This window comes from Aulonocara stuartgranti (genome assembly GCF_965226115.1).
Source record: "Aulonocara stuartgranti genome assembly, chromosome: 17".
Classification (NCBI taxonomy): domain Eukaryota; kingdom Metazoa; phylum Chordata; class Actinopteri; order Cichliformes; family Cichlidae; genus Aulonocara; species Aulonocara stuartgranti.
Genome location: NC_138953.1, coordinates 23,017,580 through 23,044,031, shown reverse-complemented (window position 1 = coordinate 23,044,031; position 26,452 = coordinate 23,017,580). Strand labels below are relative to the sequence as shown.

Genomic DNA, 26,452 nt, shown 5'->3' with positions numbered 1-26,452 from the left:
AAGACAGAGGGACATTGTCAGTGAAGAATTACTTTTACTTATGAGGACAATGGCTAATTAAACCATCTGTGATCCATCAAAGCACTCATAGGTGAATGATGATTGCTTGCACAGCAAGGATGTGAAAAACGGGCAGTTTTACGACAGCCCGCATGACTTCAGACTGTTCGGTTGATTAGGCCGATTCAGGAGAACGGAGTGAGATGAAGGGTCAATTTGGCAATATCCCACATAATGGCTAAGGTCGGGCAAAAAGAGCGGAGCTGCTGGCAAGAAAAAAATATAATGACCTACAAACTAATGTTGGTCTGTGCTACTTTCTTTTTTTTGGAGGTTAATAGGTTAAAATCCAATAATAAATCATTAGTGAAACAGCAGTTTAGTTTGATTTTAAACCAAAACACATCAACAAAGTCACATTTCAATTAGTTGTATCGATAAATTTCTTTCAATACATTCTGTTGTGTAACATAAACGTGCTCACAGAAATCAGAAAAGGAATTTTTCATGTCATAGACTGAATGACTAATCATTTAATTTGCAACTGTTAAGGAAAATCAAAATCAAGTTAAAGCCCTAATAGAAAATAAAATAGTTAAATTAAGTCTTATACCCTTAGAAAATGCAATGCTGATATGTTAATTCTGACAGGACAGGATGACTTAAAGGTTTCTAAACATGCAGCAGAGTTTATCTGATCTCTTTGTTTAATCATTAATCATTAAATGAGACACATGCGTGTTTATCTGGTACTATAGCCCATTGTTGGCTCTGAGAGGAGGTTAGATGAGGGGAATTCCAGAGCAGTGCGTCTAACTCATAATAATTTTCATAGATACAATTTTCACTTACATGAGGCAGTCCTAATGAAAGGAGAACGCGGCTTGTGGTAGTCAAGGAGCAGAAGAAGCAAACAAAACGAAACAAAAACACACAAACAAAATACTGATTTTCTCTTTCTTCTGCTTTTAGAGGTCTCAAACTAACATCAAATCAAATCACTTTTTTTTTTATTTTTATTTTTTATTGTCACATCACATGTGCAGGCACACTGGCACAGCACATGCGAGTGAAATTCTTGTGTGCGAGCCCCACAAGCAACAGAGATGTGCAAACACAACAACACAAATAACATAATGCACCAGCAGTCGGCAACTACGGTCAAATCAGTTAATACTAAGTCAGTCAATTCAATTTATTCAGTTACTTTTAATTATTAACTATGTTTGTCTTACTAATTTATTTTTATGGATCAGCATTAACTCTGCTCTTAGAACTTGTAGGAATGAACAGACTGCTGCCCACAAGGAACTATTCTCCACATTAACACCTTAAAATGTCTGATTTTTACTGATTATCAACTAAAAACTGAAAAATAAAAATAAAAACTATAAAAGATGCAAATCTGCAATAGCTTAAAAGCTGCAGATATTCTGCAACATTTGTGATATAAACTTTGCTTACCAATGTATTTTCTTATGTTTTAAACACTAATATAATCTATGAAATCATGCCAAGTTATTTAAAAAAGCCCTGTAATGACTATGACACGCCATGAGAGTTAATTCACACAGTGACCCTGAGATGTGCTCCATCAGGACCTCAATTTTAAGTAACAATCTGAAGAAAATTACAACCAAACAGGAACAAGATCCATTAATTAATGAGAAATATGTACTCTCTGTCAACTTGTTTTTGCTCTTGCTTAATTGAACTCAATTGTGTACTGAACCTTCTCCACTTTGGAGTCAGAAATAAATTGTCTCTCTGGGTGGTAGATGCCCCAGAAAATTAAAAGTAAATCCTCTGGCGAGTTGTCAAAACACTCGTGCGTGAATGTGATCACTGTGCTCTGCGGGCCAGCACAGGTGACTCACTCAGACTCATGACTGCCTGATTCTTTCTCGTTTCGGACGAAAAAAATGGGGCCGTTTTCGATTAGAAAACACCGAGCACGCAGCCTGAAGCTGTGGAATAATTTGGCTCTGTGCAGCCAGCAGTGGATGAAAATGCAGACCTTACACAAATACTGCAGCAACAAAAAACAACATAAAAAATTCAAAGAGGGGCAGGGAAAATGGCCTCGCAGGAAACGAGAGGAGGGGGAGGGACACAGGGCCCTTTTAGGAAAGATAGTGATGATTTATTATGAAATTCAATGGCCCATGACCAAAACAGGAGTGGAGCAAATGAAATGAGAAAAGAACATGTTCATTGTTGTTCCCCTGCCATTTTTTGTTTTGTATTTTCCTTTCCCCTCACTTGGCTTTGAGGGTCTCCTCTTGGCAGTCCCAGCTCTGATCCTCCAGCTCCTGCAGCTCCTTCAATACTCGTCCAGGCTTGTAGGCAGCGTTGATCAGCATGCTCAGCAGCTGGAAGCAAAAACAGAACAAAGAAAAAGACAAATAAACTCCTGCTTGATGTGAACAACTCAAGACAAAAGTGAACAAACACGAATGAGGATCCAAGCGAAAGTGAAAGAAAAGATACAGATCACAAAAAACTGTGGAGAAAGCTACATTCTCACACCTGCACAAAGTGCACGAGAGCACACAGTCTCTAGAGAAATTAAAAGGCTGTTTTCCCAAATGGTGGTGGCGGTGTATAACAGTAAACACTGCTGACTGACAGCGCCTCACATTAAAATGAAGGTGCTGCTGGGAAACGGCAGGTGGTTAACAAGACATCGCTGTCTCGGCCTCCGTCTCTTACCTCCTCCCTCTGTCAATTTCTGCTGGCCCACCTCTCTCTTTGAAAGTGTGCAACCCTTTGATTAAACCTGCTCCTCTATATAACCTCCCCCCCACCTGTTTTTGACATCAGCCCACCTCTTTGAGGACCAGTGTGCATTTTCCAGGTCCGACAGCCTGCGGCAGCTCTGCGATGCGTCCCTTGTTGAGGTAGGGTCCTGAGAAACAGCGGTGGTTGACAAAAATCTTGGAGCAGCAGTATCTTCCATTAGCTGAACCTAGGACAGAAGAAAAGAAGGAAAAATGGATGTTCACCACTATGGGAAATAAATATGCTACATGTAATACTGGCATAGTCCAAATAATATCTCTCTTACAAATTTTGAAACCATAAATAAAACATTGAAACAAATATTCTGGACAAAACTGAAACCAACATCGCATTTGGAAAATCAAAGAGAAACAGAAGAGAGTGCACAAGCGTACAAGGAAGCTTTCAGAGTAAACAGATTACACTTAGTTTTCGGATTTTTCTTTAAGTAGCCATGGGTCACAACATCTCATTATTCCTGGTGGAAAATGTCAGGTTGAAAGAAAATTATTCTCCAATAGGAACAAACGTTTCTCTGTATGTGTGGCCATGGTTGCAAATCAACTTGCAGAGTCAGCAGCAAGCCTAGGCGGACTAAAGCCACTTATATAATCGAGTTAAGTTAATTATATAGCACATTTAAGCACAACAGATGTTGACCAAAGTGCTGCACAGCAATCAATAAAGAATTAGGAAAAAAATAGAACTATGGGACAGTAAGGGAGCACGATGGAAATTAAAATATAGCTGTAAAATAATGTAAACTAACCTACAATGTTCACGGAAAGGCAGACGTAAAAGGCTCAAGAGAAGAGGCGCTTTTTTTTGTTGACATACGAAAGACTGTTAAGTGAGGCTCTACTACCAGCTGGCAGACAGCTTGCTTAAAGCATTCTGCGTGGGGTATTAAACACTATAACATGTTAGATAATTGGGTGGGGGGGCAAGCCCATGCAAGCAGCTGCAATTGTACAAAAGGATTTTTAGATTAATCCTAAACTCTACAGTAACCAGTGCAATGACGCAAAGACAGAGGAAACATGTTCATGTCTCTGTTTGCCAGTTAGTACTGCAATCTTTACGATAAGTTGGTATGAAGTAGTACTTCCTCACCTGGATTATGGGCAAAACTCGACAGGCCAAACACAGCGGCTCATATTTGATACTTCCGTGAACCAATGTCTTCCCTGTCCACCAAACTGGAGTTTACAAACTTCCTTTCAAACCCATGTTTTGTTTCCTTAAAATACAAAACCTCATTTGATGTTTGACTGAATAATTGGTGTGTCACTTCCATGCAAGGGTGTTAGTCATACTAACGGCTTCAGTTTCTCTTTAAATGCAATTTTAGAAGCTAACATTGATGTCATGGTTTTTCCTGGCTCAATATGACGGGAATAGGCCCTTAAGCATGATTTGTCCACAGGTTTGTCAGTTCTGCATTTTCTTGTTATTTCTGACCATTTGATAGACAGAAAACCTCCCTTTAAACAAACTAGTTAAAATATTTTTAATGACAGACTTGGTGATTCTTCATTTTTTAGTGAAGGAATTTACCTGCATGTATGTTTGGATTATGTAAGTATTATAATAACAGATGATGTTTTTCAGTATTATAGTTGCATAATGAAACGACATTTAAACTAAATGTTGAACCTCTCTCAAAACACTTCCTTGTGGTTTGATTGAGCATTGGCAGTATAAGGAAATGACCCAACAACTTTTTACTGGTTTTGTTTCTCAATGCTTTTCTTCCACTCTGAACCAGAAAAAAGACAAAGGAAGAAAACAGAAAGCTCCTTTGTAAATGAAAGTAAATGAATGGTTGTGGTGCTCTTTACTTACTTACTACTTTCCAGTATATCATTAGTGTGTGACTAACCATTTCAGCACATAGGTGAGAGCAGAGTCAAACTGGGCCATGGGTACATCCTGTTCATGTGACCCCCCCCTACTCCACCACCCTCCACCGCCTCCAAGAAACAAACTAAGAAGTCGTATGAACGATGCTGCACTCTGGCCTTACTGGAGCACCTGAAAACCGTCTGCACCTGGAGGTGCACTGCCAGGGGCGAATAGTAATTAGATATGGTGATGAATATGCATGAGCGAGTGGGCGGTTTTAAACCAGGGACCAAGGTTCTCCTCGAAACAATGCCCAGTTCAGCCCACCCCCACCCCTTTGCTCTTTTTGTGCTTGAACATACATGTTGCTTACAGACGTGTCTGCTCCCAAAGAAAACCAACCACACAATGAGGATGTGAGAGAAGGATGTGGTGTTTTGGTGAAATCTATTCTCAGATTTACTGATATGTCTGTTTATTTGGTTTCAGAAATGCACCCAGAAATACACCAAAGATTGCTAAGTGGCATTCTTAAAAAAAGCTACTTTACCTGACTGTTTTCTAAATTTTGGCTCCAATCCTGCTGGCTGTGGTGATATATTTTACATTTACTGAAATTTGGAAATGACGCAGCTTCATGGTGAATTTCCCTTAGGGCGCAATGGTGTTGAGGAAACCCCCAGTTCAGTTCAGTTATTTCAGACACTGAGGCAAGTGAAAACGAAAAATAACACACCCACATTTATTTGTCAATTGCACGGTAGATCTGAATTCACAAAAATTACCTGCTTTAAGTTTTTTAGAGATGTTGAACATGTGGCCGAAAATATCCGCCTATGCTTTAGTTTTCATTCCTAAATAAACAGTTTATCCTGAGCTTTGTTATGTGTTATGTTTAGTTATGTAAAGCTGATATATATCTTAACAGCACACTGTTCAGACTGCTCTAAATTGCTGTGATGTCATATAGAGATGATATCCCTAATATGGTCATCTCAGGTGCACAGGTGCAGTTTATGAGGGGCAGCCAATCAGGAAAAAAATACTTCAATGGAGAGAAAACAGCTTGTTTGAGACGGTGGATGAATGGAGGTATAAATAAGGATATTTAAAAGATTACTTAAAATCGCAGATACTCTTATTAAAGAACATAAAACTGGAATGAGCAGATTCCCTTTAAGTTAGGCAAAAGAAAACTAGAGTCACAGGACAATTTGTAAAAAGGAAAAGGTAATTTTTAAGGATTCGCTTTATAAGCACATTAAAGTTCATGTGGTCACAAAAGAATGCTGTGTTCTGGCTCTAAGATTTTGTTTGTGGGTGTAACCTTCTCGCTCCAGCTGATAAAAAGCCAAACATACACATAGTACTCCCAGGGCAGCTACAATAACAGCGGGTAGAACAGAAACGCTCCGGCTCTCTAATGCATTAGAGATACATAGGGATTTCCTGTGTAAAAGCATTCTTTACATGTGCATATCTAGAATATGGTTTTATAAGAGAGAGAGAAAAAAAGATGTTTACTGAGGAGGAAATGAAACTTAGTGACTGTAAAACATAGTTGCATCTTGTGCTGCTTTTTGCTTTCTCAAGTAGAGTTAAACATTTCTTTAACATTACTGATTCAGTTAAAACCACAGCAGAAGAGGCTAAAAATGCATCTCTCTTTGTGGGATTACTGTAATTAATTTATCAAAGAGACAAACTGATTTACTTAATATGTAAAAACCGTATTAGTGTGAGAAGGAAGATCTTTTTATAAAAAATATTTTTCCCCTTTTGACTTTGGGGAAAACGGAAGACAAACAATAAAAGGAAATCTGTGTAGCTCCAACCAACGATAACAACTAGGAGTAGTTGATAAAGTAAAAATGTGGCTCTCATACAGTAAATGAGAACAAATGAGCATATCGATGCCAATGCTTGTTAATCATTACCAGCTGATAATGGACAGTGGACATGGATGTAGCTGAGAACAAGCATGATGATTTATGGAGTACATGCATAATTTAGTGGTTACTTCAGGATGTATTTCTGTCATTGCTGACTGACGTCTCAAGTAGTTTACTGTTCCCAGTAACTCATTAACACCATGCATGTTAAAACACAGATTTTAACTAGAACCAAAAACATCGTCTGGATAAATTCCCTGCTTGTGTCCTCAGGGTTACTAGTTTTCCTGTGAACTGAGCTAGATTGAAAGCGCTCCTGCGGGGTGAATTTTCGACCCTGCTCGTTGGGTAGACGTGTTTCAAAATACATTGAAGCTCTGTTAAAAACAAAAACAAACTTATTAAATTATTTAAATTAAATAATCTATTTTTGTTTTAATCCTATAAAACAAATGCAGCATCACCAAGTTCAGCAGTGATGTCACCAACTCTGAGTATGGAACAGTTTTTATCATCCAACCGAGGAAAGAAAAAACACCTTAAAGAAGCATAATCTCAAGTTTCAAGGTGCTTTATATTGTAAGGTAAAGACCTACAATATTAGAGTACCAGACGATCCCCTGTGAGCAGCATTTGGTGACAGCTATAACTATTAGTAACTCTAGGAACCACAAGCAAGCCTGCAGTCTGAAAGCCAAGTGCTCTATTTGGTACTACAAGATGTTTAAGATATGAAGAAGCCTTATCACTCAGGACTTTTTATGTGATCGAGATTCTAAATTCAATTCTGTATTTATCAGGGAGCCGATGAAGACGAGCTAACATGGAAGAAATACGAGCCCTCTTTGTAGTTCCTGTCAGTACTCTCGCTGCGGCGTTTCAGTTCTTCTGAAGGCTTTTCAGGGAGCTTTTAGGTGATAATTAATTACAATATTCCTGCCTGAAAGTAACAAATGCGTGAACTGTTTTTTCAGCGTGATTCTGAGACAGGATGTTTCTATTAAGTAATACTGAAAGAAAGCAGTCAAACGCATTTGGTTAATGTGTGCACTGAAGGACATATCCTGGTTAAAAAAAAGGCTCCTCACAGTGTTAGTGCAGGTCAGGTAATACCATCCAGAGTTGGTATCTGGTTAAACATTTTAGAAACAAATACAAATATAACCTCAGTTTTGTCTTATGAGATTCTCCTTCCTCTTCTTCTTCACTCTAAGTGTGACAACTTAAATTTAACTGTAATGCGTTTCACTGGAAAGCAGCCATGAAGGGACTCTCATAAGTCAAACTAGTGGGGAAATCCCTTACAGTGCCAACAGGTTGTAATATAATTTTGCTAGTTGGAGCCACTGATAGCTTTTAACATGAAATATATATAGAAGGTAGAACTGCTTAGATCAAACAGTCCATATTTAACTTTATGGCATGAAATATAGAGACGATGGAGAAAATTAATTCAACTTCCTTTAGTAACATCTCTGACTGAACCTGTGACAGGACACACATCTTCCATCACATTGTTTTCAAACTCAGCAACTTGTAAATAAAATTTACTAAAGTGTTGAAGTGGAGCTGAGTGAAACGGAGGAAAGCACATCAGAGTGCAGTAGGTATATCAGTGTGTAAATCCAGACTGACTTAAGAGTGGAGAAAGAGCGGGATTTCCTTTAATCCTCGCCACAGCGGCTCATTAGCATTAATCACCACAGATATATCATGTGTAACGTGGCTTTTGATTACCTGGATCCAAGGCGGCAGGCTGGTAGTGGTTGACAGGACTCGCCTCGACAGGCTGGGAACGAGCCAACCTGTGGAAAAACGCAATCAATCCAGTCAGGCTGATCAATAAAATTATCCAAGGGATCTAATCAAACGGCAAACAGAAGTCAATTGACTCAATCAATCGGCACAACAGCGACCGCTTTCAGCTTCAGAATTAGAAACAGGAGTGTTGGAAGGCGGGTGTATGTAGTGATACCGATGAAAGGATTCTCCTAAAGGTATGAAATGGGATTAGTGGTTAGATGAGAGAGCTGACAAAGTGCTGCTGAAGACCTCATATTTCTCCTGCTCTCTGACCGCCGCCCTCGCTCTTGCTCCCGCAAGTAAACAGTATAACATGCCATTCGTCTACAAAAATCAATCAGCGCCCCAGGAAAGCAATTTCTGCCCTAAAAAAAGCCACAGTTTCAATTAACAGGTTTGAGTGACACAGAGAAAGAAAACCCTTCAGGGTTTCTCTGAAGAAACATGTACTGATTTTTTTTTATTATCTTCTTTGGCTTTCAGGTAAAGGACAGAAACCAAAAACCCACAAATGATACCATTTTTCTGACCACACTGAAATTAAACCAATAACAGCGGTCTTCGGGTTACAGAGACATGCAGTCAGTGTTTCACTTTTAGCTGCAATTGAACTGTTTTCCAACACTTGAAAACCATGTTCAGGAGCAGGTTTAATGAGTGAGGAATAGGCATACAAGGAGAAAATGGAGGGCGCCAGATCAGTTTGATAAATGAGGCTAGGAAACCTTCATAGTTTCCTTTTGGAGCACTTTGAAATAAAGCAAAAGGTAACCAAGTCTTGTCTTTTTTTTAAATATAGGTTGTGTATAATTCCTACAATAGACACTGTATCTATTAGTTAACTATTAGGGGGAAGGAGGACTCTCAGCCATCTGAATATTAGCATAAAATGTCCTCCAAAAATACTAGCACACGTCTTCAAAAACATAGACTGTATATCAAAGATGGGCACAGCTACTGATATCCATAGCAATTGATTGTCTAGTCCCACCTTTTGAACCAGACATCATGAGTGTGCAAAGCCCCCCCTCCCCAAAAATAAATCACACCCTGCTTCACCATACTTCTGCACTCTAATCTGGACTAAAATATAAAAATGTAACTCCATGTGGTATTTCTATTTGAAAGTAGTCGTAGAGGGTGATACATCAACTAAGAAATAGGGTCATTTTCTTGGAAACTTCCATGCAAACAGATGAGTCACCCATTAAAAGAATGTAAAACACGGATACTGTGCCTGTCTTTGAGACAAAGTCTAAAGTCAGTTTTACTTTCAGTTTGTTTAATGTTGTGCTTCTTACTGTTTCTCTGGCTGGACCACTGCTATCTTCTTCTGCTTCTGGCCTGCAGAACGAATCAATGAGACTTTGTGTTAAGCTGTCACTGCATGGCAAATTTACATTTGTGTATATTTGTGTGTCTACGTACAGACAGGTTTGATTGGAGGGGTCAGAGGGTAAGCGTTGGCCTCGCACCAGCCGACAGGGAAGATGTCCATGGACTCGACATCCACGATGCACTCTGACAGAGGCTTCGGCACACCTGGAGATGGGCAGACAGCGGAAGGAAAGCAGGGGTGAGGGAACTGTCACACATATACAAACTGCTGTTTTTTTTCTCTACCCCATCTTCACTCTGGGACACAGCAGGAGTCCCTGACACTTAATCCTCACTGCACGCACACACTCACACACAAACGAATGTACCTTCCAGTCGGAGCCACAGCAGGCGTCCTCTGACCTGTGTGACCTGAGCCACACACACCTCAGCCGGTCGGTGAGGGTTCACTGCCTCCAGCCACATGTCCTTGGCAAAGTCTCTGCTCTGCCATGTCTGAACGCACACACACGAGGGGAAGAGAGAGGGCTTATTTTACATTCAGAGCAGGGATCTAACCTGAGGTAACCTGAAGCCAGGTTCAGATTACAAGACCTTCAAACTGATTTAACCCTTATTTTCCACTTGAAGGACTTCAAACAAGGTGCTGTAACAGGGGTTTTGTAGGCTCATTGCATGTAACACAGTGTCAGATGGGTCTAATAAGTTCCTGTTTACAATATGTGTCTCACTGTAGAGTGTCAACTGTTATGTAAACCTGAAAAAGAATAAAACACTGATAAAACGTCCTTTGAGTGTTTCTGCTGTTTTCACAGTGTACTAACATAAATAAATATTTAAAAACAAGTTTTAAAAGTGATATAAATGGGAAAGAATTGAAAGTACAGAATGTTTTGCATGCATCATCCAAATGCAAATATCGTTTGCTTTTTTAACTTCACCAAAACAGAATAAAGTGGTAGACACTGCTCTCGATCATTTCATGCATTTTCTGCCTGGTGCTCATTGGTGCAAGCTTCTTCTGTTCCCAAACTGTGTGATTGGGACAGTGGGGCACAGTGGCGGTAAAGACAATTACAGCAGTGAAACTGCAGGCAATGGCTTTGCACTTCAGATCGCAACTTACAAGATATGTTAAAAACCTCTGAGCTTGTTGGGACAGTGGGATTTAAAGCAGATGACACTTGAATAAAACCATAAAGCAGCACCAATTGTGTCTTCTGTCTCTGCTGCCACTATGCTATCCTGAAGTGTTGTGTTGTTTCGGTCTTCAATTTGGTTTTAAAATGTTTGCAGGAACCCTACTGAAAAGCAGCTTCCTCTGTACTAACAACGCTCCCATCAAAACATAGGCTGAACCATCAGGAGTGTCCCAGTTTACATCTCTTCACCCCATGCTTACATCAGGAAAGCAGGCGTCAGGAGCTGCTTCTGTCCCGCTCTGCTTCAGGTAGTCAGCCCAGTCAAAGTCCTGGCCCTCGTAGGCCCGAGGCCTCTCCAGACCCACGCCGTTCTTCATACACCACTGGACAGGCAGGATGCCAGGCGAGTTGGCATGACACACCACAAAGTGTGGCTTGGCTTCAGCAGAGAGGTCATCCAACATCACCTGGAAGTAGAACTCATTGTAGACCTGAAGAGTAAACAGAGGGAGAACATTTAATCTCTTCCTAACACAATGATTTCAACACACGTGTAAAAGAGATTATAGACGACAAATTTACTCTCCATCTTTTAAATGCTTAGACAGAGCAAATTAAAAGAAAAAAGATTTCAAGTATGAAGGCATCCTTGGTAATGTACAATTATTCTTGTGCCACACTAGTCTGCCAGTGTTTTAAGCCGCTGGATCTACCCTGTGAAACAATAAAGGCCAACTAATTATAAAATTTTAAATCATAACATTGAGCACAGTATGTACTATCTAAGCTGCTTTGCTTTCCCCCTGTACGATGCTTTTCTTTGTGTTTAGTAAATTAGGAAGAAATGTGTTCATCATGGAACAATTTAATAAAATACATTAAAAAAAACGGTATTATATAGTTAGAATAATGTGCAAATGATTGGTAGTTTTACTGCTCAAAAATCAATTAATATTTTTAATTAATGTGTAAAAAGGAAGAAAAAACCCAAATTCATGTCTAAGAAAGGTTCCAGTTGATTCCAGTGGTGCAGAGGAAGGCCTCGTCCATGGAAAAACATTTAAAAAATCCAATGCTTCACTAATAACAGAAGCTGACGAATGCTCTGTTTTGTTTTTTTTTAGATAAGCCATTGTTCTCAGAGCCTTTCTGCGTGACTCACCTTTGTGACAGAAACAGGGCAGATCTGGAGCTGCTCCCATGGAGAAACCATCTCCAGCTTCATACCCATCTTGAAGGAGTGCTTGGGCAGGTCTACATGGTCCTGACACAGTAAAGTCAAGATTTTTAGACAAATGTGCTCCACTTTTGATCTCACACACACACACACACACACACACACACACACACACTCCATGTAGGTCATTCAGACCCAGCTGGGTGGCCCTATAATGAATGAAGCATTCTGCGAGGCTTGATTCATGCTGCTGGCGATCATTGTGATGAATTAAATATAGTTTTTTGCCTCGCACATTGTTTTTCTAGCACCATGACACCTTTTTTACATTCAATTTGGTGTTGATAAGGTTGTGTTTCCTGTATCTCTTTGTTTTTTTTACCTTCTCTATTCCAACTGACTCAAAGTGTAATCAGTACATCCTGTATCACACGGTACTTTCTTGGTTTCACAAGAAAACACACTCAGATCTTCTTTGAAGGGTGTGTTTTCTGTTGTTTGTGATGACACACAATAAACTGTATTATGTAAGAAGGTTTTAGGTAATGCCGTGACTTTTTGCCTTTACTACGCTTATTCACTGAATGTAAGCAGGCTTCTATTTCTTCTATTCTCTTCTATTTATTCTAGCCTTTCCGGTTGGTAGGACCGTGTCATGTGGGCTGCTTTGGTAATTTAAATCTCTTATTTCTAAGATTTTTCTTTCACACTTTTACTCATCTGTTATGTCCGTATTGGATTCATTTCAGTTTCTGCACCCTCTTACTTGTGCAGAGCTCTATCAAAACCTAACATTAGCTGCAGGCATCTGTGTCTATGCAGCAGGTGCTCAAGCACAGCATTAGGAGGACGTCATCCAACACAAAATCATTCCAGCTACACTCATAAACAGAGGAATGCAATTAATAAATTACACTTCATTTTTGCATTGACTCATATTAAAAGCACAGTTTAACGCTAAAGTTCTTAACCTTGAATAAGTTGGATTGGTTTGATCACAATTTGTTCTGGCTCTTCATCTCTAAAGTAAATTATTCCTTAAATATTTTTGTGAATGGAGATGGAAAATATTCAAATGATGCGGTGGAAAGAAGAGAGTTCAGCTGCTGCAGTTCCAATTAATCCACCCGTCCTCCTACTAAATGCTTTATTCGGTGCAGGGGGGGTCAGCTGAACATGAAAATGTTAAAGTTCCACAGATTTTTAATAACAGTTGAATAAATGGATGACTGAATACACAATTATTGAGATTTAATTGGCTTTCAAGGGCATTTCTTTTTTTCTGTAATTGGTACCAAGTAAGAAAATTTCCTGGAGATGTAAAATAAAGAGTTCCTATTCTTTCCTTATATCATAAATTAGCCATAGTTCACCTGGACCTGATCTTCCTGCAGGTCACTGAGCCTCACCTTGAACACCTCCAGAGGTAATGGATTCTTCTGTCCATCAAGCTGAGCATCCTCTAGAGCCTGCTGCCAGTCGGAGGTGCTCTTCGTAGACCTGAGCTCTGCGCGACAGATATGAGATTCTTTTTTTCTCAATTCAACAACTTTTTTCTTCAATTTAAAAACACAGACACACAAAGTCAACTGTTTGACAACAGTTATAGATCATAATTTGTCTTTATGACTTTGTCTTTACAAAAAAACGTATAAACCGTTTGATGATTTAAATATTAAACCTTTAAGGATTAACTTGTCTCCTTATTTTCCGAGCAGGTGGTCGAACATTTAAACCCAGCATACCGCCTTGTCAGCATGAACCTTTACATCTTATGTTTTAAATGGCTTTAGGTAGTTCAAGCCCATTTTCTAAAGACATTTTATGAAGCAAAGTATTAACCAAGACAATAACAAGGACACACAGCATAGATAATATAATAATTTGTGATGAGAAGAAATGCCCAAAAACAAAAAACAAAACAAAAACAATGAGTATAATTAATTGGTATCTGGAAGTTATAATTTACTTGTAGATAAAAATGTAAAAGGTGAAAAAGTGCAAACTTATTAGACTCTCACCTGTTGGCGGTTCTAAGGTCAGGCAGTTTTCCTGGGCCCAGCCGAGGGGCCGGAGCCTGACGTCCAGATAGAACAGCCACGTGTCATGATCGTGGTACTCTTCAGAGAGGCCAGCATACCGCAGGCGGAGCCTCCCTCCAACGTTCTGGATGACTCGTACAGGCCAGTAAAGGTAAGGGTCTAAAAGGTCCTGAAGCTCCAACACCGATCCGTCGACAATCAGATCAACTGTGTTCTTGCCTCGTAGAGGCTAAAGGGGATGGACAGAGAAGAGTTTTTACTTATTAAATAAAATGAAAATAAAACACACTGGTCACAGAGATGCTATAAAGGCTAGCTTAATGATCGAATCAAACCTCAGTGGAAAGAGTTTGCGTGTTATCCTTAGATTAAGATGAGAAAAAGAGGTATCTAAACAGGATGTTGAGCTTGAAAACGAAACAGTTTTAGGTTTAGATGATCACACCGGCATCCAGACCTGCTAATTATCCTGCTCTCACAGATGTCAAGAAGTACAACAAGAACTTGTTATTGAGTGTTAATTAGGATACAAATCTCAAAACTTGCCAAAACACTTTAATTTACCTGCTTTGACAAAGTGTTAGAGAGGGTGCAAGTTTTTTTTAAGTGTTTCTATTGAATTGAATGGAATGAAATGCTTTGCTTTTATGTTGCTGGGAGGTGCATTCACTTTGCTTTCTTCAGCTCAAGACAATAATTTGAGATTTTGAGAAATCTATTTAGACCTCAGATAAAAATGATGTATGCTGATTAATGTGTCGGATCATGTCTTGGAAAACGTGGTCGGTGGGGAGGTTTTAGGTTTTTTTTTTTTTTAAACAAATAAACACAATCAGCTAATTAAGAAGCCGACTTTCGATGATTTTAACTAAATGTCCGTGTACATGTGCACATAAAGAAAGAAAACCCTCACATGTAGAAAGAGCTTAAATTTTCTCTCGTCTGCAGTAATGCTGCCATCACTCCAGAAATACCTGCAAATTTTATCAAACATCTTGAATTATTAATGACTTCTCTCCAATCGTTTACACTTGCAAAGCTATCCAGCGGACCTGACTGGACCATCTGGAGTTTGGCTAGCAGGATCTGAACTTATGTTCTTATATTTGGCCTCTGCTTTATATCAGTCTTGCAGGTGCAGAATGCAAACATGCTCCACACTCTCACAGCTGATTTCTATTCTGTCACAAAACATAATCAAAAGAGGCCCGTTATTTTCATTTTAAACTTCATATTTTTACTCTTGGACTCCACCAGTTGCTTCTTATGATTCAGAGAGCAAAATAATTATTTAACTATCTCCGTATCTCTATTCTATCTCCAATCTCCACCTGCCTTTAAGCCTGTTCTTTCATCTGAGTTTGACTTTTAAACTAAAGATTTGAAATAACCAAATTTTTTCTTAAATTTGGGAAAAAATATTAAAATTGTAGAAAGTATAGGGTTAGGGTTAGTGTGTCATTGTGCTTCTCTTGCTTGTCTGTGTAAACACACACTCACCCCTTCCAGCAGGTTGGCCGGTGCCGTTCTGGCACCCGTCAGGTCCTGAATAAGGAACTCTGTCCAGTCGCTGTGTTTCTCCTTGATGGCTGCAAAGAAACACAAACAAAAAGCCGACACTGAGGAAACATGCACACAACTGTGCAATGGAAAGTGAGCACAAGGTGTGTTCTTGTATAGTGTTTAATTATTAAATGTGTGCAGAGCACCGTTAGATGTAGCCACCAGAGAACAGCATGCAGAGGAAGTGCATGCATACACTTGCAAATGCAAATGTTTCTGCTAATTCAGGTGTTTCAAGGCATAAAGCAGATGTGCAATATGTCACTAGGATGTTTGTGTGTTTGACTGATTTCAATAGTTATGCAAAACGAGTGACAAGAATATGTTTTTCTGCCTGGAAATGTCTCAAAAACGTCAATAGCCTCAATGTTTCTTAAGTCTGTCATGTGCAAAAGAGAAGTAAAGAAAACACCATATTTCATAGGCATTTGCAAAAATAAGCGCATAAAAATGAAAGACACTGACTAATGGCATACTAATGGTGTCGTTTCTGTAATAATGTGCAAAACAAGAGCTGCAAATCTGAGCAGAATAAATATAAATCTTTTAGTTCTGGCTCTTCATGGTGCTAAATTAGTATTTCTCTAGAGACAAATGGGAACAACCCCCCCCCCCCCCCCAAAAAAAAAAAACCCCAAACTGGTTTTGTCCAAAATTTTACATACGACATTCACCAGGATGCTTGTAGCTTCCTCTGTGAGCAGCAGAATGATGCACGAAGTCAAAATGACTGTAATGACTGAGGTCCTGCTGCCACAAGTTTGTTTCAGGTTTAATACCACAAATAAAAGTGGGACAAATCAGACCTCTAAGCGCAAGATTCAGAGTGTCTTTGAAAAAAAAAAAAAAAAAAAAAGGAGCACAAATACACTAAAACCCTGGGAAAAAAACCAAAAAACCAAAAACAACAAAAATGTCAGTTGTAGCATTAATTAGCATTTAAAGTTCTGGTTTTGATGAGTCAAACTGAAATTAGACTTGAACCATCAAAATCAGATAGGGGAACTACATGTTACGTAAGTCAAAGTGGTGATGAATACAACTGTCATTAGTCTGTGTTATGCACATAACTAGCATGGCACAGTTTTGAACTGTCTGGGTGCAAAAATGTGGATGGTTTCCATTTAATCGTGGAAAAAAAAACTAAAGCAATCCAACACAAAACCTTGCAACAAAGACTATCTGGATATAGAAACTGATTTGGGAAGGTTTCGATTCTGCTTTCACATGATTATTTGTTTAAAATTGTGACATTAATTCAAGCTCAATATCACAACCTTTAACAAGGTTTTGGATGTAAAGCTAGGCTGCTGTGTTAGACTGAACTTTAACTGTATGCACCTAATAAATTGGCTAAGCATAGCAAGAGAATAATACAGGTAATGTCAGTCATAGACAGTCTTGAAAAGACTTTCATGGGTATGGCAAATCAAATCAAATGTCCCTACAGAGCAGATTTAAATCGTTGCCTTTTAAAAAAACATGCAAGATTGATTATATAATTAAAACCATTTACTTAAAACAATAAAACTCTCAAATCCAAACAAAAAAATGTAAAAAAAAAAAATGTTTTAAGGTAGTTCATAAATGTGTAGCTGGAATGAAAACACTGGTGAAAAAAGGTGTTTTTATTCCAGTGCTATGGAACAAAAGCCCCAATGCAGCTTACCTACTGACCTCAATTGAGGTACAGTATACGCTGTTGATTTCTAGGAAAACCTGTGTCACAGTAACAGAAGAGTAGTTCTGTACTGTACGCATTCAGAGGACAACCACTGCCTGGCTTCACAGACATAATAAAAAGTTCTTATAACCTTTTTCCCTGTTTTGCTTGCATCCATTAGTACCTTGCAGCAAATATACAAATGATTTCAGAAAACCTGAGTATAGTCAGTTGCAGTCATCTAGTCCAGAAGATTTTAATGCAGTAATACCAGCGTCTATACCCTCAGGAAAGAGGATGTACCGGGAAAAAGAAACAACCTTTTACCACTGAACTGATTTGTTTATCAAATGTCAGTTGAAATGACACTGGGCAGCATGTGTATGACTGTTGATTATTGACTGCCCTAAGCTGATAGTTATATTCAAGGTTGTTTGTCGTATTTAGTTCTCTGTAATTGAGTAATTAAAGGATTAATTTGCCTTCTGGGTCGCATTTCCTTTCTATCCATCTCCTTACTTTCTACTGGAATGATTATGTGTAACTATCCTCTCAAAAGATGACCCCATATCTGTGAACAACAGTTCTTTCTTGCCTTTTCCTAAAGAGAAAAAACTTTTCTTTCAAAAATGCAGAGGATCTAAATAGCAACTGAAAGATTAAATTAACTGTTTGGCTAATTAGAAGGAAAGGATGAGCCTGAAACATATAAAACACAAATGAGGTCAATTTCAAATATGGATGCCAGTTTTGTGTAATCATGTCCACCTTCAACCAAAGACTGACTTATGTCAGATCTAAGAGGAGACAATAAAGACTGTTTTCCTTCAATAAAATGTTCAAAAATATGTAACTAAATATTTATTTTGCAAGTTTTTATTAATGCAAAGTAGGTTGTGTTTAATTAGATACTATTCACTTGCATTTTTTGACATTAAAACTATTTGTCTTAATGTAAGTAATCCTCCCTAGAGGTTTCATGGTGGCATCCATTCAAAGACTGTTCAAAGATTTCCCTTTGTAACATTCTTTGACTCCAATCTCAACAAAATAACAATTTTAAACTGGGCTTTTTACAATGTTCTGATGTTTACTCTTGAAAAACATGCAAATTAATATATATTTAAATTGATTTTTGTTTATTATACACGCAAAATGGCTTATTTGTATTTTTTTTTAAAAACCTTGATGCACACTATGTTTACTCAAGTTATTAAAAAGCACAAGGTTGTTATTTTTGCACTGCCAGCTTAAGAACTGCTTCTTTAACGTCGACCTGAAAGTAGGTGTGCTTGCTTTAAAACAATGGTTAACACATTAGAGGTGAATCCCCACAACGTTTCCGCAATAAAAATAGATCTGTGCCTGCACAGCATGTCTTCTATCAGCACACACAAATGCATACACTGATAGATGAATACGCCACACTGACCAAAGCTTCAAAACCATGCTAACAAGCCAAGTTAAAATAAATTTGCATGGGAACTTGTGGCTTTCATATGCTTCCTGCTTCCCATAGTGGAACAGTGTTATATAATGCCTGCTTTGCTTTTCATTTGCTTTTGACTCTTGATTAAAAAAAAAAAAACAACCTAAAAAAACCTTCCTTTTCCCAAAACACAGAGCTTCCATTCAAATGAATTTTATGGATACATTTTTAATGTTTTTGCCGTTAGTCACTTACAGAAATAAAAGAAAAAACGCAGACACTTGTTGGAGTTACTGAAACATACCAAATGAGTCATAGTTGCAGAATGACTGCAATGCGCTGTGAGAACTGACATTCCTTGCAGCACTGATTAGCATCAAGCTGAAGTGAAAGAAGAAAAAATTTCTCCATACACTGAAACATGCCACTGCGCATGAAGGAAAATGGGTTGTGAAGTTAGCTTCTGTGGCAGTTCAGTGAAAGCATTGTTGCTGAATCATTTTTGTTTCTGTTATATCCAGGTTTTGTATCACCTCTGTCTTGTTATTCCTAAGTCAACATCAGCAGGAGAGTTTTAGACACAGTAGTTAAAGTTTGTTGGGAGCTTTTTTCCAGCAAAGAAAAACTTGGAGTCATGGTAAAAATAAAGTACACTCTCTGTCAGGTCAAAGGTTTTACTTATTAGGACACAATAAAAACAAAAGCTGCGTCTTAAAATGAGGTAAATACAAGCTATGACCTGTAAGAATGAAACCAAACATGACATATTACAGTGCTGTTCTTTATTTCTCAAAAATAAAGCCAAAATGCAGAAAGCAATGTGTGAAAACTCGCTCCACCCCATGATTTAGCAGTTTGTAGAGAGACTTTAAGCAGCAGTTACTTGAAGTAACTGCTTTCTGTATGACTCTCGCATCTTTGTTCAGGACTTTTGACCAACTCTTCTTTAAAACACTGTTTCAGGTTTGCAGGCATTTGTTTGTGCACAGCTCCCTTTTGATCTCGCCACTACATTTCAATCAGGTTGAGGTCTGGACTTTGATTTGGTCATTTCAGCACTCTGCTTCTTCTCATTTTCAGTCTTTCTGTTCTAAATTCACTGCTGTGCTGGGGATCATTGGATCAGTGATCAAGAAGTGCAAACACAAAATTACCATCAGAATCATGAAGCGTACACACTGCTCTATTTTATTTTCACCACTGTATCTATGCTAGTAAATCAGAGTCATTCTGAGACAACAGGCATGTGTGATCTGCATACCACCAACCCCCCAATTCTCTATACAATATAATTACCCCTGAGTCTTCAACAAAAAGAAGCAAACAGGTGGGGCACCTACACACATTTATTTAAAAGTAAAGATTTTCAGCATGTGTTGGATAGAAATTAGAGTTTAAGTGATGACCTCCAACAGTTTTATGTGCAATTTATAAATGAATCTTTTGTGATAAGGTGAGACGAGATAACAAACACTGGAATGTATTTAAATTAAAAGGGTAAAGTCTACATTTACATATTGTTTTATTTACTTGCAATTTGCTTCCGTCCATGTTATTATTGTTGATATTATTGTTGTTATTATTACTACTACTGCTCCTACTACTAATATTATTAACACTATTATGAGTAGCAGTAGTAGTGGTAGCATTCATTTTGGAAAAGTGTTTTCTAGCATAGCTAGCCCTTCCTTTATTTGTACATATAGCCAGAGGGACTTCTACATTTGTTTATAAAGTACGAATAAATTTACGTATGAAAATCACTGATTTGGATGCATGATTTAGGCTTGTGTTTCTAGAGAACCGTCATCCTGCCGCACAACCCAATTCTGGTCAAGCTTTACCGGTCAGACAGGTGGTCTCTAATACTTTGCTAAACAGAGGTTTTCATGGTTGATTCAGTGACTGCGAGGTGCCAACGTCCTGTGGCTACACAACAAGCCAAAATCATCACCGTTCCACCACCGTGCTGACAGCTGCTATGAGGAGATTTCACTGATGTGCTATACTTGGTTTCCACCAAACGTAACCCTGAACATTTTACGTCTTTACTTTGGTCTCATCTGTTATGGTTTTGTCGAGCTCTAACTAGACTTCTTGTTTTGTTTTGTTTTAGAGAGAAGACACTTTCTCCTGACAGCCATACTTGTTCAGCATTTTTCTGAACTTTAACATTTAACATGATGGCGTAGGCCTTGAGATGTTGCTCTTAGGTTTATTAGTGTTTTCTCTGAGCATTGCACGGCCTGACCTTGGGGTGAATTTGCTGAGATGACCAGTCCTGGGAAGCTTGGGAACCCTCTTGAATGTTTTCCACTTGTGAATAATCTTTCTGACTGCAGAATGATGGAATTCAAATTGTTTAGAAATAGCCTTACATCTGTTCCCAGGCTGATGGGCAGTTGCTTCACTAAGATTATTGCTGCTGTCTTTCCTTCTTGGCGATATGTTAACACAAATCTGAAAGCTCCAGACCAGCAAAACTTCGGCTTTAATAGAGATGCTCACATCTGCTGATGATCCATTAATCAAGTCAATCAAGTTTGATTAGCAGAGCATAGCTGATTCCTACCGTCTTAATTTCAATGGAAGCAGTAAAGGTGGACTGAGTTTTTCACATACTGCTTCTGCATTTCAGTTAAATTTCTGTTAAATAAATAATTACACAGTGTAAAATATCATGTTTTGTAGTTCATCTAAGATTGTATCTACCTAGTTTTAAGACCTGCTAAGCACCTGGATGTTTGTATTATGTCCTGAAAGGTAAAGCCTAGAATTTAAACCATGACTGTATGTTCAAACTTTATGTTTCTGAAGGCACTTTAAGTAGGAACTAAACAGTTGGTTAATCCAGAAACATTACGAAAACAAAAACAGAGACATGCTACGCTCTTTTCCCCAAATAGCCAATCATTTCCTGCACACAGGTAAATCAGAAAAAAATGGGCCAATTACATCGTTTCACTGATTCACACAATTAAGATTCAAAACAGTTACAGCGATGTGGTGGTGGATATCGTAAACAGGTAGGTGAGTGTCCTTATTGTTTTTCTTCTACCACTCCATCCACTGCTTAACAGAGTGCTCCAGAGGGATGAGTCAGAGTTGCTGATCGTCACAGCAATTTCAACTAACAAGTAAGTGAAATCACAATACTGTAAAACGTTGTGCATGTTTAGTAGAGGTATAATTTGAGGATAAGCTTTCAGAGCGTATTCATCAGATTTGAGTGTTAACTCTTTATATACAGCGTTTGTGCTCAGGTGACCACAAAGTTATATTGTTTTCAAGTGTTCAGTGAGAAGGGCGCTACAAGTATTTCTAGATATCCAATTCAGACGGCTGCCCAGTGGTAATGTTTGCTTCTGCATGTAATTTAGTTAAACCGAGACTAAATTTTGCCACAGCAGTATTTGAAGATCAAGTGAAAAGAACGTGTTTGTATTTGTTCTGTCATGAGTTTGTTCAAGTAACTCAGTTTTTGTTTTTCTGTTTCAGACCCCATGTCTTCTTTTAAAGTCTCAACTTTCATCTTTTTCACACCTATTAGTTGAGTCAAATTCATGTGAGGATATCCCCCCCCCCAAAGTATAAGTTTCTGGTCAGAAGCCTCTTATGAAGGATTAGAAATGGAGCAATTAAAATTTCTGATAGGAAGTTGATATGAGCACACGACTGCCATGTTCTTAGGAAATTAAATATACTAAGATTTGATCATTTTATTACATTTGCTAATCTTTAAGTCAATTATAAATTCTACCTCGGGTTCCCGGCAACCTTGTAAGTCTACTTAACTTTGGGCTGAGCAGCACACAGAGCATCTAGTGGGAACATTAAGGTACCATTATGTAAAAAAAAAAAATCATTTGGGCAAACAAGATGTTCCTTATCTGAAGGACTCAATCTGCATCCTGACTGGGATCATTCATGCAGTCATGAATGATGTCCAGCTTCTGGACCTGTGGAGCGTCATTCTCTGAGTTTGTGCCTTCTAGTGTTTTTTCTGTCGTCATTTTGTGTTAAGTTCTGAGTCTTAAAATAACACATGCCTCCATTTTTAATGTTTGCTTGTTGAAAGCACTTCTGTAGTATTCTTTGGTATCTGATTAATCTCATCATGTCCCGTAGAGGGACAGGAGAGCGTTTCCTCTCTTTTTGTGTTTCACATGCAAAGATTTTATTAAAACAACTTGTTCACAGTTTAAAGAGCTAAAATTTCCCATAAACGAGTGAAACAGCAGAGAGTCTGTTTTCAGCTCTTGCAGGCCTGATATTCTCATATTTCTTCTTTTAATTTTTAATGTGTGCTTTTTTGTTTTTTTAGGTGCAGCTTTTCTTTTACCCTTCACTGTTTTGTACGGAAGCCCGTTTCCGCCACTAAAAAAAAAGGATCCATAACTCAAAATTTCGAGTTATTTTCTTGAAATTTCGAGTTAATATGTCAAAATTTCAAGAAAGTAACTCGAAATTTTGAGAAAAGCAACTCAAAATTTCGAGTTAGCACTGCCAATCAGTAATCTACGTGAATGACGTCATTTCCTTCTTACCCGGAAGCTGAAGCCCTCAGCTACAAATGCTACAGCTAAGCTACCGGTATTACATCCAGTCGTGAATGCACAGATTGCTGAATGTTTTCAGCCTGGCTTCACAAATGATGAAATCCCTGTGTTATTTGCTGAATCACATGGTGTTACTATCAGCAAACGTACTCGCGAAAGCGCCAATTTGTTGGGATCCGTTTTTGAGTGCGCGTGCCTCTGCGCCATATGCTTCCGGGTGTATATTTTTGATTGGCAGAGCTAACTCGAAATTTTGAGAAAGGTAACTCAAAATTTTGAGTTATATTTCTCGAAATTTCGAGTTATTTTCTCGAAATTTCGAGAAATATAACTCGAAATTTCGAGTTCTGGATACTAGCTTCTTTTTTTTATTTAGTGGCGGAAACGGGCTTCCATAGTTTTGCTCTGCAGATGTTTACTACAACGGTAGTGTTGTTGATGTAATCAACAGAGTGAGACGTTGTGGCTTTTAAGACAAGAAAAAAAAATGTTCACCCATTGCACACATAGATCGAAATGTTCCCACAGACCTTCTCAATATGGGAGAGGACTGTCAATCTGTTATTAACTAAAGTCTAAATCTTTCTTCACTTTCCTCTCATTGAACATTGTGTAGTTCTTTAGGAAAAGCCCTCGTTCAGCCCTCGCTACTGTTTGGAAACGTGCTTCGAACAACAGAGGTTAGCTCCATGAGGGCTCTGAATTTTAAATAGATAATTGACTTGTGAGCCCAAGTCAATAAATCCTCTCCTGGTTTTGCACTCCAGAGGTCCGGCCTGAATCAAATCAACAACCCTGGAACTTTCTGGTAAATGAATCAATGGGTCAGCACAGGAGGAGCAGCTTCCCTGTGCGTGAACAGTGAACATGTGTGAGGCCCGACGCTCTCTCCTTACCTGCCTAATAATAGTGTTTTCTTCTCTTGCTGCTGCTGGAGGTTTGCAATGACAAACACACACACAGTGGCTGAATGCACTCCTCTGTTGATCTCAGGTGGTGCAGAAATAGATAAACTATTTTTACAGATCCTACTGAGATTAGTCATGAAGCCATTTAAAGCTCAGCCGGAGCTGCAGAAGCTGAAAGGTGCAAACTTCACCCTCCTTCGCCCTTAGTCCTCTCTCACCTCCCCCCTTCCACACCCAGCTTGCAGTTTCATTATACTCTAACGCTTTGTATACAAATAATTATTTATTTTTGCTTGCTTTCCATCCCAAAGGCAGCAGACACAGAGAGGTGAAAGCCCGAGTTTCACACAACAATAAGTGCATAATTAACCTTGCGGGAGGAGATCCTCAAAACACACCCCTCCTCCTCCCTCATGCCACTACATATCTCAGCACCAACCCCCTCCTACCCTCTCTCTTTCTCTCCCTTAGAGGCCTAGCTGGCTGAAGTCTCCAAGCAACTATCTAGCTTTAAAAAAAAAAAAAAAGAAGAAGCAAAAACAAATATGAATATGAAATGTGATATTTGCATCCGCTCATCTCTGTAAACAAACCAGCCTCTGTGCACAGGGCTCATTTAAAAGCTTTACTTTGGCTAATCAATGTTATATTTAAGGAAAAGAGACGGTTTCTGCATTTTCAGCTGCAATCGCAGCAGTGCAACAGATTCTAATCAGAGTTAATGGGAGCAAATTACACGCGATTCCCCCCTCCTGTCCTATCCACTCATTATGCACTGGCATGGAGATGTGCAGCCCTCAAAGCACACGACAATTCAACTTCCAGTGTAACCGACGGGCTCTCCAAACAGGCCATAATGACCACAGCGAACGGGCACACGTGAAGTGGCACGCAGCGTAATTTGAGTGTTTATCGAGAGACGTATTGCTGTCGTGCTTGGCCGGCCAGTTTCAGGCGCCATATTGTTAACATTTTTATTGACCTATTCATGGCAGTGGAGGGGATATTAAAGCAATTTGTGTAAATATGATTACCTTAGCGGTAAGCAGTAAGAGCCCCCCAGGAGCCGGACACATACAGTAAAGATATGTGCGTGCACGCGCGTGTGTTTGTAACTGTGTACTTCAGTTTTGCTGTAAACTGCTTTTAACACTGTGCTCTAATTCATGAAAAACCACCTAGTCTCAGAGTCCTTATGGAAATGCAGTCTAATCATGCAGAAAGCAAATAAACACAAATTAGCTTTTCTATAATCTATCAGAGAAACACACACAGACACACACACGCGCAACTGTTGTAAGTTTATGCAAATCTGGAGGTTACAGCAGGGAGCCGTGGTGAAGTATCTATCTGACTTCAGCCACCTTGTTTTACAGGAATTTTGCTCCTGCTGGATTTCAGCATAAGGTTGGAGTTTGTCAGACATCACAAGATTAGTCATTTATTTTGAGTTAATATGAACCGTGAGAGATGTTTTACTGGTGCGTTTTATAAATTCTTTCCAGTCGTACGCAGTGGCGTGTCTAGAAAATTTTTGTTGGGGGGGCCAGGTAGGGGCACAGATTTGGAGAAGGGTGGCAGATTTAATTGGCAGATAATGTTTTAAAAAAAAAAAAATTCTACCAACCATTAACCATAATTCAATAATCCTATAAACCTAATAACCAAATGCACTTTTAACTCTTATTAGAATGAGATTTTAACCACTACGGTGCAAAGTTTTTAGATACTGCGTTGATAAAGTACAAGAGATACAATCAGTGCTTTGTCAGTGTTTACTCAGCATTCAAGGACATCAATATTTGCATAGTATTTTTACTGACATATAGTGCACATATGTTTTGGGCAAAAACATTTTTGAATATTAAAATACAAACATTTGTAACAAACAATTGACAAATTAGCCAGTTCCAATGTAAAACTTTATCTGCCTGTTAAAAAAAGAAGATAATCTTCTCACAAACTGGTGTTTGATTTTGAAACAGGAAAAAAGTGGAGAAACAACTGAAAAGACTAACATTTGAATAAAACCTGAAAGCAAGTAAATACTTTCTATGCTGCCTTATGGTAAACTTTGGTAATATTGATAAAGAACAGCACTGGCTGATGATGAAATACAGTCAGCTGGCATGGTGACACTGCCAGTATAACCTGCAGGGCTGGACTGGGACAGAAAATCGGGCATTTTGACTACTGACCGGCCCACCAGGTAGTAAAGCCATAAAGACTTTGAATGAAAACAAACGCTGTGGTGACAGTGATGTACAGTCTTTTTGGTATATGTATGATTTCTATACATTTTACGTCAGA

General features: G+C 38.7%; 1 protein-coding gene across 3 annotated transcripts in view; it reads right to left on the bottom strand.

The window, feature by feature from the left end:
• sfmbt2 (Scm like with four mbt domains 2) overlaps window positions 1–26,452 on the bottom strand; it is a 65,441-nt gene that overhangs the window by 10,393 nt on the left and 28,596 nt on the right. For all 3 annotated transcript variants that reach the window (XM_082511518.1, XM_082511520.1, XM_082511519.1), the window contains 11 exons: window positions 15,521–15,609; window positions 14,000–14,249; window positions 13,388–13,485; window positions 11,964–12,065; window positions 11,062–11,292; window positions 10,028–10,154; window positions 9,750–9,863; window positions 9,623–9,665; window positions 8,256–8,323; window positions 2,829–2,968; window positions 2,263–2,372 (listed from right to left, as the gene is read on the bottom strand). In XM_082511518.1, coding sequence (XP_082367644.1) covers window positions 2,263–2,372; window positions 2,829–2,968; window positions 8,256–8,323; window positions 9,623–9,665; window positions 9,750–9,863; window positions 10,028–10,154; window positions 11,062–11,292; window positions 11,964–12,065; window positions 13,388–13,485; window positions 14,000–14,249; window positions 15,521–15,609 — 1,372 coding nt within the window. The remainder of the gene's footprint in view (window positions 1–2,262; window positions 2,373–2,828; window positions 2,969–8,255; window positions 8,324–9,622; window positions 9,666–9,749; window positions 9,864–10,027; window positions 10,155–11,061; window positions 11,293–11,963; window positions 12,066–13,387; window positions 13,486–13,999; window positions 14,250–15,520; window positions 15,610–26,452) is intronic.